At 45.5% G+C, this 14,818-nt stretch overlaps 1 protein-coding gene across 2 annotated transcripts in view; it reads right to left on the reverse strand.

The window, feature by feature from the left end:
- The window catches only part of arhgef10 (Rho guanine nucleotide exchange factor (GEF) 10), an 86,717-nt gene that overhangs the window by 9,785 nt on the left and 62,114 nt on the right, over nt 1–14,818 (reverse strand). For both annotated transcript variants that reach the window (XM_064332963.1, XM_064332953.1), the window contains one exon: nt 9,496–9,670. In XM_064332963.1, coding sequence (XP_064189033.1) covers nt 9,496–9,670 — 175 coding nt within the window. The remainder of the gene's footprint in view (nt 1–9,495; nt 9,671–14,818) is intronic.

Below are 14,818 nucleotides of genomic sequence, written 5' to 3' on the forward strand. Positions count from 1 at the left end.
AGCAACCTCATTTAGTAGCAAGAAACAGAAATTTGAGAAGTTTATCTGAGAAAGACTCAGCTGCCACTCCAGAGAGACTCAGTATTATTTATCTCTTTTAACTACATCAAAGAAAAAAAACAATGATTAAGCTTCAAAGCTCAAAGAGACAGGGAAATTTCACCACTGCAGAATCCTAAATATCTGAACTCAAATAACCGTCAGATAAGAGTGACATCTTCTCAAAGACTGGATGTTCACCTTTCACTACAGATCTTTCCAAAGACCCGTCATAGCAGAAAACAGCATTTATCCCTCCAGACATTTCACTCTGTTTAAAGACAAGATGATACGTGAAGGGCACAAAACAGCATACAAGAACTCAAAACTCACCAGATCCTTCGTAAACAACAACCAAATTATAAGGCTTTTTAAGCTTATTTTTCCAGAGGAAAGTTCTAAATAGGATTAGATTCTACTGTCTGCAGCTGTCTGATTGGCCACTAGCCTGAAGAGAACTGTATGATTTCATTCTCGTACAGGAGATATAGACACACACAAGCACACACATACATCCAAAAATGTGAAAAAAAAATAAAAATACAATACAATCTGTTCAGTTGGGCAGTCAGTCAGAACTGCGGACTGACTGGCCAATAGACAGGTGTGAAACAGGAATTACTATATGTAGCTATGCTTTAGTTCCTGTGAAGTTCCTCATTATCAATGACGCAAAATGGGAGCATGAAAAGAAGTCACTTACAACTAAAATCCTCAGAATTCTATTACAGTGTTATGTTTTGAGCACAACTACAGTAAAATCAAACACTATATTCCGGCTGGTGAATGGCATGTTGTAAACCACTGGAGTGGCAAAGTGGTATTTTTTGGTGATGCGCCTGAGCTGTTTGGTAATTTTGTGCTGAAGTCATTGCAATTTTGGTGTCAGTCTAGACTGCCATTTGTGCCCTCGCCTCCCACATGCTCGGACCATCTCTACGGTGCAAGTTGCAGCCCAGCATATGAATGCTAACTTCAGCGCTTTCCCATGAACAGTTTTTGTGGATCATATGCTGTCCAATTTGACTTTGATATAAATCCCAGCAGCAGGAGAAGCTGCACACTTTCCTTTTATTGTTCATTGTCCGTTTTCTTTTTTATAAGTTTAACTCTGCTTGAATGTCTTTTTTTGAAATCTGAGATATTATTGGTCTTTCAAGCTCCAATTTATTCTCAGTCGCAGTTACCCGTCACAATTAACATGTAAAAAAAAAAACGTACAGACAATAACTTTCTAACTTAGTAATATGCAAAGCATGCCAGGTGGCAGTAGTGTTTGAAAACAAAACTTGCAACCAGAAATTTCCTCTTGTTTAGGGCAATGTTTTATTAAAATTCTGACGAAAGAAAATTATTGATAAGATTCGTTCTGACTTGAAAAACAGTGACAGCCAAACTCTACACCGCCCGCTAAAGAACCTCGGGAGAAACATCTGATTAGTGTCCTTATCCTCGTCCTCAACTGCAATGGTAGGCCGCAGAAATTGAACGCAGTAATTTCCTCGGTAAACATACAGCTCTTAAATGTAATGAAGAGATCATTTGAAAGTGTACGAATGAATCCACCTGCAACACACCCCCTGATAATATATTTAGCATAATCCAGCCCATTTTCCACCCGTACTGCATGCTTTGAGCTGCGCACTACTTGCCTCCGGAAACAAAAATACCAACGTTCACTAGCCACAAGTAATTCACCCAGGTGCTACCGATTTACTGTGCCCATACGCCACGCAGCATTGATTATGAAACAATAGGGGCCAATGTGTGTGTTAAAGAAAGGTGAGAAGAAAATCAAATAGTTTGGAAAAGGTAGTCACTGAAAAAGACACTATACCATAAAAAGTAAAGATTACATTTTTAAAATTTGTGCATATTCACATCAACAGATGTAACATTGAAGCTATGAACATTTTGGAGTTCATATTACATAGATATGTTTATATCTTGTAAATTTTTACTGCATATAGTTTTTTACATATGCATTTCCTTCTTGGGGAGAATCTATCTGAATCACAGAACTTTGTGAATGAATAATTGTGCTTTTGATGGCGCAGGGTTGCTAAAGAGTGTGGCAACCTACAATGCATTAGGCTTGACTCTGAGCCAGTAATCACTGTTCACATGCCTTGTGTCTGAGTGAAACCTCTGCAATGATACTGCTCTGAATCAGGGCCATCTCCCATAATCCCCCAGGGTTTTAGTTAAATCGCCACTGATCCCTTTGCTAGCTCGATCCTTCTGAGGAGAACATCCAACCGAAGTGCTCTGTCCCAGCCAAGCCGTTAAGGGTTTCATGTGTTCCCACAAGCATCCAGACGTAATCTTCTTCATCTGTCATATTGAAATACACCTTTCACCACTCCCCGGTTTATGGCCCAGCCTATTGCACATGGGCTTTATATTCACCCTAAATCACACATGTCCAGGGTTAATATCCACCCTTAATCACCATGCTCCCGGGGGTTTAGACCCGCCCATCGTCAGCTAAAATCTAGGCAAAGGGCTATCTCTGATCAGTACCAGCTTGGGTCACGTGATATGATCCAGAATACAACACAGAAACACTGTAAAACTACCTTTTCTCTAGGCTACATGGAACGTAATGCAATAAAATAACCACAAAGTATAGCAACATAAAATGAAAAATAATTGTATTTTGTATCATTCATTTCTAAATGAATCATTCTGCACATCTGATTTGCTGTACACAATGATTTTTGGACTACCCCCACCATCACCCCCCATACCCCCCCCTCACCCCGAGCGCATTGTGCTTCACCAGGCCGAGCAGCGTGGCCGTCCAATGTGCACTGATGAAGGGCTTGGTGTTTACTGGCTTCCCTTGTTTGCGAGCATCACCGCATGCACGGCTGGCCATCCGCCTGACCGCAGACAAAGCTGCCGCTAGCTCTCGGACCCCCCCTGCCCCTCTCCCACAGCGCAAACAATCTGCTGAGTCAGACAGCGCCTGTACCTCACAAATGTCAGTGGCATCGGTCAAAGCGGACAACGCGGGCGGCAAGCCGGTCTCCCGGAGAGATGCAGGGTCCGCTGCTTTTCGACGTTACGCACGCTTCAGTGACCGATTAAGGCGGTTTATCTCACTTGGTTTCCCGGATCTGAACTGTTCAAGGCCGACAAAGGCAGGCCTTTGCGAGAGGGCCTTCCCGAGTTGACCTCACGCTCGTATAACACTCCTCAGGGCTCCTGGGTGGCTCGGTCTGTGGAGGTGCTCACTGAGGCAGACTGGAATAGTGCAGACTGGGCCCTACTGTTCCAGGTTTTGGCCTCAGCGATACCACTGATGGACTACAAATCAGATGCCTGCAGTGGTGGGACACATTTAGTCCACACCATTAGCTCCTCCCAAGGTTGTGCCAGGTACCCACATGCTACAGGCTAGCAGTTATCTTCAGTGAGCCCCGCCTATCATATGTGGTAACTCTCCCCTGTAGCACAGAGGGGTCAGTAGCCAATGAAATGGCTTTTTGGGTGAGTGCATCAGAGGACAGCATATCCTTCAATTGCGGTGTTCCTTCTAATGGATATAGTTGGCATAGCAGAAGCCATAACATACCCATTGTAACAATGGGAGTCATTAGCTAGTTTTTTTTCCCATCAACCCCTCCTCCCCCAAGGCAAGGGAAGAGAACGAGACGGAACACGTGCATCTCCCATTAGGGTTTCATCAGCTTTGATCCACCCAAGGCTCCCTGACATTACGAAACTTTTTTTCCAAGGGACAGTGGTTTTGAGGTGTATCAATATCAGGATTGCGCCAATTTCCTCATTATGCATTTACAATGAACTTGCTTTTACTGGCTAGTACCTTCCCTGCAACAAAGCCTACCACTATAATTACCACTATTACAAGAAGGCAGGTGCTGGAGTTTGTCTTGGATATCTGACGATTTTTTTCTTCATTGCAGAGGGCATTTCAAATTCAAGAACGATCATGCCCTGTATTAGTTTTTATTTTCACACTAGGAGGGAAGGACTGGTCTTGCCAACACCCTATGAATTTAAGTGTGACTCATGGGTAAACCCACTGAAAACAAACTTGCAGGCACTTTCAATTGTTATACCTGTGTTTGAACCCACTGAAGGCAAGCTGGGTGGGTGGGTCTGCCTTTGTCATTTGGCTACTTTTAAGTCACACATGCCACTATGCTCCCTCAGTACCGCTAACAGGCAAATGTTATCAACCAATCAAAGGTAGCCATTTATGTGACATACATGACATACAGGTATTATCCTGTATATACTGCATATGCACATTTCACAAACTGCCCACAAAATTAGGTTGCAAGCTACTGGTCTTTTACATGAGAAAAAGAGATAACGAGTTCTCAGTGTGATGAATGAGCATCAACGTTTTAGGTGTATTTAGCAGTAGCAGCAATATAGCAGCCATAGCTTCTTTATTTTGGCAAGAAGTGGCAGTTGCACAAAAATAACAATATACAATTTAGTGGCCAGTTGTGATGCTAATAAAAGCAAGTTGCCCTAGTTGACCTATATAGGGAGAGTGAAAGGAAAGAAAGTGAATGTGGATGGTACATTAAATGTACACACGATGAAAAATGTGTCTTTTTGATCAAATGTGTGTAACAATATCAGGCACACTGAAGAGGCTCAACAGGGTCTAACACTTCTTACATTTTTAAACCAAATTTTAACCCAGAACTTCTTTTCCCCCCCAATTTGGAATATCCAATTTGGAATATATCATATATAGGCTCAGCTCGTCACTGCGATATCCTTCATGAATCTGGCAGTACACAGAGAAGCACATAAGCTGCCAGTCACTGCTTCTTTTCATTAAACATGCAGATACATAGCTGTGGGGTTGTTTAAGCTCCACAGAATCCAAACAGCAGTAAAAGCTGTTAGACAATTTTGTTTGACAATTCGTCAGTTCTGGTTGGATTTCCGAAACCCCTCTTCTGAACTGAATTGGCTATGCCACTGGAATGATGGGTTGGTGAATATCACATGATTTCCTGAAGGTCTTCCCACAATAAGAGCATTACACGAGTAGGAGTCGGGAGCAAGACAAGTCCTCCTTTAGGTGAGATTCGTGTAGATTCATGTCCACAGATGAAGGGCAACCGAACACTGAACTGGAGAAAGTATAACGGGTAAGGAGATTTCATCTGACACAGAGCTCAACAGAACTGCAGATCAGGCCAGGACAACATGCACTCGCAGAGAGATGAACTCCTGAACCTCCCCCCAAGGAAAACAATGAGTCTGAACAAAATCACCCTGATTACTTACCGAGAGCGCATCACTCTGGAAATATGTGTGCTTCTTCTGCAAGGAGGCTAAGCGACTGTATGTGTGTGTGTGTGTGTGTGTGTGCGTACCATGTGGGAGAGTAACCACAGTAACCACTTGCTCTTATGCATAATTCTTTTTGCTGTTATTATAATTGCTAATATTCGCCACATTACAATTAATATAAACCTCTCTCACATCACATACTGCATCATGTTGCGCACTGACATGTTGACAGAAAGAAGACGACGAAGAAGAAATAGAAAAATTATTCTCAGGGCTGAACCAAGAAAGGAGAAATAAACAATACATGGATGTAGTCATTCAAAGTGATTTCCCATGAATATTCTCACAAAGAAAATAACTTGTGTGAACAAAGAAAGATATGGAAAACAAAAGTGTTTCGTTATTGTGTTTACATGATAATGACAGCGTGACACAACGAGTACAGTAAAATACTATTGTATTCCCAAAAAAGCCTTGAGTGGGCTTACATTTCTGGCACTTACATTCACAGGATTATTTAACGCTCTGACCCTGGAAACCAAGCAAAGCAACACAGAAAACATGACCTCTACTGAGGAAAGAAATACAGCAATCTGTCCTCAGTCCATTTTCCCTTTTCAACACAATTCAGTACATTAACATGACATGTTTTCCACAAGACTGACAGCAGCTACAGCAGAAGTGCTAGCGCAGATGCCGTGTTGATAGCACCGCATATTTACCCACTAAACGGCACCGTACCGTCATTTTGCCTCTCATTAAAAGCGCCAGAAAAGGAACGCGCGGAGTGTTAGAGGAGCGGGAGTGAGCTCGAAAACACTTCTCGCTCCGCGAGCGGTACAGACGCCGGAAGCGCAAACCGGGCAGCGACACGCTGTGACACCGGCGCGATTTACGGAGACACACAAACGTGCTGAATATTTAATGACACCCGTCCTGTGATTGCTAAGTAGCACTGCGTTCAAGGCAACAAAAAAAAAAGGCACTTAGCAATACACAGAGAGAGTAGATGGGGTGGGGGTTGGGGGGGGGGGGGGTCACTGGCCATCAGAGGCTGTATTTATTACCCAATAAACATTATAAAACAGGACCGGCGCTGTAACGCGTCTCTCGATTCGGTCCCAAATTCCTGGTTAACGGCGAGAGAAAAATGGGAGCGCTGCTCAGCTAGTGTCAGCGCCCCGCTGACAAACGCAAACATTCGCAAGCGCTTCAGTGCGCCGCCACAGCTGCTGCTGGGTATAAATAAGCCTCCCGCTACGGACTCCAGGGCAGTACCCGAAATACTGAACAGGCGGCAGAAGCCCTTTAGCGCAGTATTATTAAACTCCGTTTCGGTAAGAGAGAGGCCCACGGGAGACCGCAGGACGCTACGGGGCAGAGCGCGGTCAGGCTCAGGTTCGGGGACGGACGAGGGCTCAGGGGCAACAGGAAACGCTGACATCCCCTGTGCAACTTTAGCAACGTGTGCCACATCGCAGCGAAAGAGAAGGCAGCGCTTCCAAATCACTAATGGATAACAGCCCCGGTATTTTATGTGGTAAAATGAGAGAACCTACTACTGTGGAAAAGGACGCTCTGTCCTTGGGCAAGCCTTTTCATCAATACCTATAAACTGTAATACAGAGCCAGAAGATGGGGAAGATAGAAGCACAAGGGCTACCATGTGTTTGCCAAGAAAGGCCACCACCCTCCTTCCTTATTTTTTTGCATTACTCAGATAGAAAGCAGAGGGTAACACTCCCTCCCAAGGGGGAACCGCACGTGACTGAAAGTCGGCTGTCCTACGGACGTCTCGCAAGCCATCTGTTTTTCGTTTCATTACAGAGTCTGTAGTCAAAGCAAAGCCCTCCGATGAGCAAGAGCTCTGACAGACCACGAGCCACGAGTGCCCGGCTGAAACACGTTTCCACGGCGCTCCATGTGACGGACGGTAGAGCAAGCGGCTGCAGATACAGAGGTGTTTCTCCGTGACTCGGCACTGAGTCGCTCGGTTAACCCACAGCAATTAGCATGCTAGCCGTGCCCTATTGTGCTCTGTAGGCATCCGCCTACAGCTCTTTCACGGCCACACACACACCACACAATCTTGCGCTTAAGGGCACTTATGGGGTGTATCAGGAGTGCATCTGTTGAACATTTATCTGGTGATGGAATTCATTCTGAAGCCTTCTGCTGGCAGCTGAGACAAAACGAAAACCTATTTCATTTGGAAGGCAATTTTTGGGAGCCAACTTCTCAAATTTAAAAATGTTTCCAACCCACTTTTTAAATGTCACATAGGTGCAGTAAACCCAACCTTTGGTCCCCATTATGTAGCCTGTAGCCTGTAGCCTGCGTTACAGAATCTCTACTTCTCAACGTCTGGAAGAAACGTTGATTTCTTGGGCAGGGCACAAGTTATTTGAACATGTAATATACATAAAAATTCTGGGAGATGAAGGACACTCCCAATGAACAGCAGTTTGAACAGTTCCACACCTTGCCAGAAACACAAAGGTGCTAGATCAGAAGCCACTGATTGGCGGGTTCCGTACGATAAGCTAGCTCGCTATCGGGAATGGCAAACACGGCCACGCACTGGGATTTACATTCCTCTGTTTTAATAAGGGGTTGGCCTCAGGAAGTTTAGTGGTTTGCAGGCTTAGAAATTTTGGGAACGAGTAACCTACTCGCCTATAGGATATTGTAATAAGTGTCCCCTTTAATTGACACCTGAATGACAGGGTGAACGTCTGACGAAACGTCTGCATTTTCCAGAGCACAGAATGCCAAAGGCTGTTCTGCTTCCTGGTGTGCGCTCATGTGCTTAACGCTCAGCCGTACCTATTCAGGTCTGGGCACGAAGGACGGCTGAGCTTCCAGCGGTTCGAATTTTGCAACGCGGCCCGCTGGCGCTGGCGCAACTAAAACAGGGGGCGTTGTATTTCCGCCGCAGCTGCGACGACTTCCTCTGCCCCGAGTCCAAAAATAAGCACGCAGGATGACGGAGGGAAACGAGAGGAAGGGAGAATTCGCAGCAAATGCGAAAGCAGAGGGAAAGCGAGGAAGTGGCTGGATTCAGCACTGCGCTGCAGGGAGGAACAGGGACAGGCGCTGGAACACGGTCTACAGCAGACCCATTTTAATGGAGGGCAGGGTTTCCAAAAATGGAAGGGTTTCCAAAATGGAGCCCTGGGGGTCCACGAAGGAGTCCTAGTGGATCCTCAGCAGGAAAAGGAAAAATATTTCCATATTTAAGGTTGTTTTTAAAAAAAAAATAAAATAAAACGTGTCAGCTTTACACATTCTTTGAAATATCATGGCTGCTGTAATTCTTAAAGATTCATATCATATTAAATTAACAACTAAAATCCATGATACAATGAAGTCATGATTTAGAGATGATCCTATGTACTAATTAACGAGCCTTAAGCACACTAAAATACTGACAGCATTGCAACCTGTAGTGAGTATTGGGTAAAACTGTCAAACGTTAACCACTTCACTGCAGGGGGTTAGGCCGTCAGCCACGGGTGTGGTCATTTTTGGGGGCTTTCAGATGAAAACGTACGGTAATCCCCACTGCACGGCACTAATTGTGGTGTTTACTGAGGGTCGATAAGGAAACCTTTGAAGATAATCAGAGCGTGTTGTCCCCAGTCTAAATGAAATGGTAGGAGGCGGCTTGTTTGCCAGCCACGTCGCCTGATTTGAGGCAGCTGGTCTTTTGAAAGCTGTGACCGTGAACACACAAAGGACATTCCAACACTGGGCAATATTATAAGGTGTTTATTAAGACACTGTTATGACTGAAGCCTAGCAGAAGATCTCAAAAACATTCATCACATGAGGTGGCTGAGCTATTTACAACTACGAAGGCTGCCATAGGACAGCACGCAGTAATTCTCGCAACGGCGCGTTACCGTTTCTGCAATGAAATAAATTCTTGACAAAAATAATTTTTAAAGTTTAAAAATAAAATTTTAATTGAGCTGAAAGAAAAGGGAAATTACACAGAATGCGTACCTGACCTGTGTGATACACAGGTGTGTACAGTACTCTTACCAGACAGCATGTGGTGCACAGATGTGTACACTACTCTTACCTGACAGCATGTGGTGCACAGGTGTGTACACTACTCTTACCTGACAGCATGTGGTGCACAGGTGTGTACACTACTCTTACCGGACAGCATGTGGTGCACAGGTGTGGCGATGTTGATGTCCTGCAGGTGCTCCAGCGTCTCTGTGTGGAAGAGGCGCAGGGTGGATCGCGAGCTGAAGGCGATCCAGATTCCCACCCCTGCCACCACCATGTGGGACACCACCATGCCCTCCTCCTGGTGGGCCTCCAACTGCCTCTGCAGGGAGAGAGATGGAGGGTGCGTTACAACATAGCGCATTAGATGCACGCGTGTTCAAATAAAAATATAAACACACGTACACGTCACACGTAAACACGTACACACCCAAATTGCATGCATGTACACACAACACACACAGAAACACATTCTCTCTCACACACACATTAACTACGAGAGCACACACTACATGCAAGCACACATGCATGCACGCACGCACGCGCGCGCATGCATGCACACACACACACACACACACACATCCCCACTATGAAACTGAACATTGTCTAGTTCCAGTGCGCCCATTGTAACAACCCGGCCATGCCAAACTGGGAACAATCTACTCCTTTGGCAGCACAACAAAGAGAGCCACCAAGACCTTCACACAAGAAATGTAACGGTGTTCGAACAGCATTCAGATATCCCAAAACACACAGTTTGGCAGCCGCCCCAACTAGCTGGAGACCCAGAAAACACTGACTCTGTCCCACTAATAACCAAAATGGATGGAACCGAATGAGTGAAAGCTCAAGTTGTGTGGGAATAAGTGTTCTTTTTGAGCGCTCAATGGCTCCTTGCAGTGTGGAGTGATGCAGATAAATGTCGATGCAGCACAGCTGACCTTAAGTGTCACCCAGGGAGAGAGAGATTTAATGTGCAGCATGTAGGAGCAGCAGAAACTAACCCTGAGGAACTGGCCTCGCACGCTCTATGAACAAATCTCAACACTATTACCAGTGTATTTAACCCTTGTCAGGGAACACATGCAATGCAGTTTATGAACCAGCCTCAAATGTAAATACAACTCCAAAAATCAGTAGAATCAAATCTTCTCACTGTATTGAAAACTAAAAAACACAAACCAACTCAAGGAAAATCAAGGAAAGGGGACACAATAACCTCATTGATTTTTGAGAGACTAAGTATTTGCACGTGAGAAAGCATTGTGCTGCTGGCGGATAGCTGGTGTTAGCATTTGTTCACCGAGGCACACGTTGTGCATTCCAGCTGTTGCACAATCCACTTTTGTCTTCTCCAGAGAGGAGACAAAACACTGCTGTTTCAGTGAGAGCTCAGGCCACAGCAGAGGTTGCCCCAACCCTACTTATAATGCTGAGGTCTCTCCCTTCCGCCGGCTCTCGAGACTCAAAGTGGGTGAACGTGGTAGGGGGCTCCACTCACAAACTGCAATCAAGCTCAAATGGATCCTATCTTAGGCCTTGAATCGGTCAACTTTCACCCTTAATAGGGCCGTCTGGGTAGTATAAGCACTCGCCTACCACCGCAGAGACCCGGGTTCGATCCCCGGCAGCGGTACTTCCGGCTTGGTCAGACGTTCCTACGAACTGTAGGAACGTGTTTGTGGGTGGGAAGCCGATGAGGGTATGAGTCCTGATCGTTGCATTAGCGACTCTTACTGGCTGGTCGGGGAGCCTGTTCAGCAGGGAGGGGATCTGGGGGAGATGGCGTGAACCTCTGCACGCGTTATGCTCTCCTCGCTGTCAGGTGAAAAGAAGCGGCTGGCGACTCCACATGTATCGCAGGAGGCATGTGGTAGTCTACACCCTCCCCAGACCAACAGGGGATAGCGCATCGACCAGGACCGTGATTCACATGGGGAATTGGTATAACGACTAAATTGGGGAGAAAATGGGAGAAAAATGCCAAAAAAAAAACTTGCACCTGAAATTGCAACTAAAGTTTTGTTTCTTCTTGCTCGTAAACACAGTTGGGGAGTTATAGCAGGTGACTGTTACACCTTGGAAAACATGTTTATGAAGAGCATAAATCAATGTATAATTGAGAGTCAAAGGTAATGAGTCACATAGAATGAATCCTCGTCTTCATCTCTAACAGAGTCCCATGCAGTCCCACCCAGTTCAGTTCAGTCCAGTGACAGAACTGAACTCAAGTGGTGCCTACAACATCAGCGGCTGCCAGTACAGTTGAGCCTGGGGAGGAAGGGGTTAGCGGGTGGAGGGAACCACCTCTCGCCCTCCGCCGTCGAGCCGCCATTTTCCCCTCTGCCAACAGGACGCACGCGGCTCCCGGAGAGGAAGACAGGTGGTGCCCTAAATGAGCTTAGCGATTCTAACGGGATTATTATTCACCGCACGCCGCACAGGAAACCCGGGGCTTTGCTATTCCAGGACGACGGCAGGTGTGGGGGGAGAGGAGCAGGAGCGGGGACGTGACTCAACTCCCCGGCTCTCGAAAGAGGAATGTCCCCTTTGGGTCTCGACTTGTTCCCTCCCCTCAGGCAATCAGGGAAAAAGTCACAGAGCGTGACATCGCTCAGATCAGGCCAAACGGCATAAGCAACCAAAGAGCGAAAACTAAAGTGAAAACTCACCGGGCCACGTTCCAGAAATTTCCTGCGAGCGTATGTGTGCTTGCGGTAATGGTCTCGCATGCACAGAAGAAACCACCGGAGTCAAGTCAGAAAACATACAAAAACATACAAGAATACATACAAAAGCCATGTACATAGTACGCATTTCAAGACATAAAATAGTTCCTTCAGTTATATTGGCGCCGTTGCAACTCAAAACATCTTGAGGGAACTCAAACACAGCATCTCCAGATAGTGTCTGAATGTTTGTGCAAAAGTATTTCTGAAAAATATGCAGCAAACATTTTTGTTACATTTCCAAATGAGTGAACAATGGGAGCCTGGAAATAATGGCCAGACTTCACCAAATGATACAAAACATGTATACTCTCAGAGTAGACTGTTGCTGTTAAAATATGCAACCCATCCATGCAAGTCATGGCCACTCTTACACACCTCATCAAAACACATAAATCAGCTTTTAAAGGAAGGGTTAATTTACTTAACCATAATTTCTTTGCTAATGAATCATGCATCATATAACCACTAAAGTGAATGAATCCCTACTCCATATATATTTAACAAAACAAAGCAAAGTTAAAACAGACTGCACACAGTTAAAGACAAGGCCAATGTCTGTAAGACCATTGCTCACCTAGTTTCTATAGCCAGCTGGGAACATCTAGGTCAGGTGACATCACAGTAGCAGGGAGACAGACACTGTTACGGTCACGTCACGCACTCTGACTCATACACGCTGACCCGCTGCCCTGTAAAGAGCCAGGACAGGTGACCAGGAGATTCTACAATTCCTGGGGCTGATGTACCTCATGGTGAGAATGCTCCTAGGAGGGCTAGAGCCTACTTTTTTCCGGCTTTATTAGACAGGATAGTGTAGAGAGACAGGAGAAACTAGGAGGAGAGAGAGAGAGGGAGAGACATGCGACAAAGGTCGGCGGTTGGAGGACAAAGGCCGACGTCTCGGCTCGCAATGAGCATGTGGAAAGCGCTCTACGGGCTACGCCACTGGAGGCCCCCAGGGCTGGATCTACTTTACTGAATTCAAACAGACTCACCATGCAGCGGGTTAAAATCGAGCGGAAAGTCTGCTTTCTTTGCTCTCTGCGGTAATAGTATCCAGGGTGGATAATCAGTCGAGATCAACCCTCATTCAAGCATCCAACTCAGCAAACAACAGATGTTACGGTGACAGCAGGGAAGGCTAAAAAAAGCAGGCCAAATCTGCGCCTCGGAAAATGTGCAGTTCCTTCCAACGAGTTTCCAAGCAGTTCACAGTGGGCTGTGTTCCATTTTTTTGACTCTGAAATCAAAAACTGAAATGTCTTGGGTTCGTAAGCACCAAATTTACTTCACGTAGAAGCTCAAATGGTCTTCAAAAACCTGCATTCATAAGCCCCTAAACTTAGGAATGGTTTTAATGCAGCACATTTTTCTGATATATTTGTTGAGAAATAAAACTTCATGATTTTTAATATGTATAGATGACTGCTGCCTCCTGAAGCCTGTTACCTTATCTAGTCCAGTGTCAGTGAGCAGTCAGATGAAGAAGGAGACCGATGAGGTCCACATGGCTCAACCCGAGGAAGTCAACAAGCAAAACATCCTCATCCTTTGCTTGCAAAACCTGTGGCCTTTTTTCCTCCCAGTATTCAAAATCAAAACGGCCCTTTGACCTGAGAGTGCATGTCTTAATAATCAACTTAAACACATTCAGGTCAGTCTAAGACCTGTGCTCAAAAAAGGTTTTTTTTTTTAACATTCATTCAGATGTTTATTTCCTTTTTGAAGACAGTGTTGGTTTTCTTCAATTATTCCACAGTTGCAGCCCTCTCTTTGTTAATATTTTAGTTACACTTGAACAAGAAAAGCCACAGCATGAAGTCAAAGACAGTCAGTTTCCCAAATTAGGAGAACAGGGTCCTGCATTTTCCTGAAGACAACACTAAACTTGTACTGGGGAGTCCCAGCATTGGTCTATGCAGCTGGTGCACTTGGCCTTAGCACCACGATTTAGAGTAGCCCCCATGTGGCTGGTAACCCATGGGGTGGGGGGGTTGCGCGCAATTGACCGTTAGTGTAGCCCAGAGATGCAGGGTAATCAGTTTGCAGGGTATCTCCATCTTATTGTGCAACAGCACCTCCCTCTGGCCGATAGGATAGCAGCGATCAGTCTGTACCAGCGGTGAAGCCCTCTGGTGCAGTAACTGCCCACCTCAGCTAGTACACTTCAGCTAGTGCACTTCAGCAGGCATTTGGCTGCACGCAGAGGAGAAGACTTGCTAACATGCCCCCGCATAAATCGATGAGGGACACTTCATTGGGATATTCCAGAAACTGACAAGGAGCACTTCAAACTGGGGATGAAAATAAAAGGGAACGGAAGTTGTTCCAAAAAAGAAAAACCACAACCTTTTTTTCTTGGCTTCTTATCGATCTCGGATAGTAGCCTGCACTTGTATCATTTACAGTAGAGCAAACAAGCTCAGAATTAATCTAGATGGCCGTAGGACACCCCTATCAACTCAGCAAGTGTGGGAAGCTACAGCATTATACCGCTATGCGCTAGTGCACAGAGACAAAAATGTGAACTATGCCGACAGCATCTGCTCAGAGCATCTGAATTCTCCAACGCCCACTCCTCTTGCTAAAGAAAGCCATCGATTACGCAATGCTGCCTGCACACAATGATACCGGGGAAGGTTTTCAGGGCAGCAGGCTTTCTTGGCAAAAAACTGAGCTCTAAAAACCTGCTATAAAAAATACTCTCCCGAAATATATTCATACTGTTCTAAATTCTT

Source organism: Anguilla rostrata, chromosome 1 (genome assembly GCF_018555375.3).
Source record: "Anguilla rostrata isolate EN2019 chromosome 1, ASM1855537v3, whole genome shotgun sequence".
In the NCBI taxonomy this organism is placed as follows: Eukaryota; Metazoa; Chordata; class Actinopteri; order Anguilliformes; family Anguillidae; genus Anguilla; species Anguilla rostrata.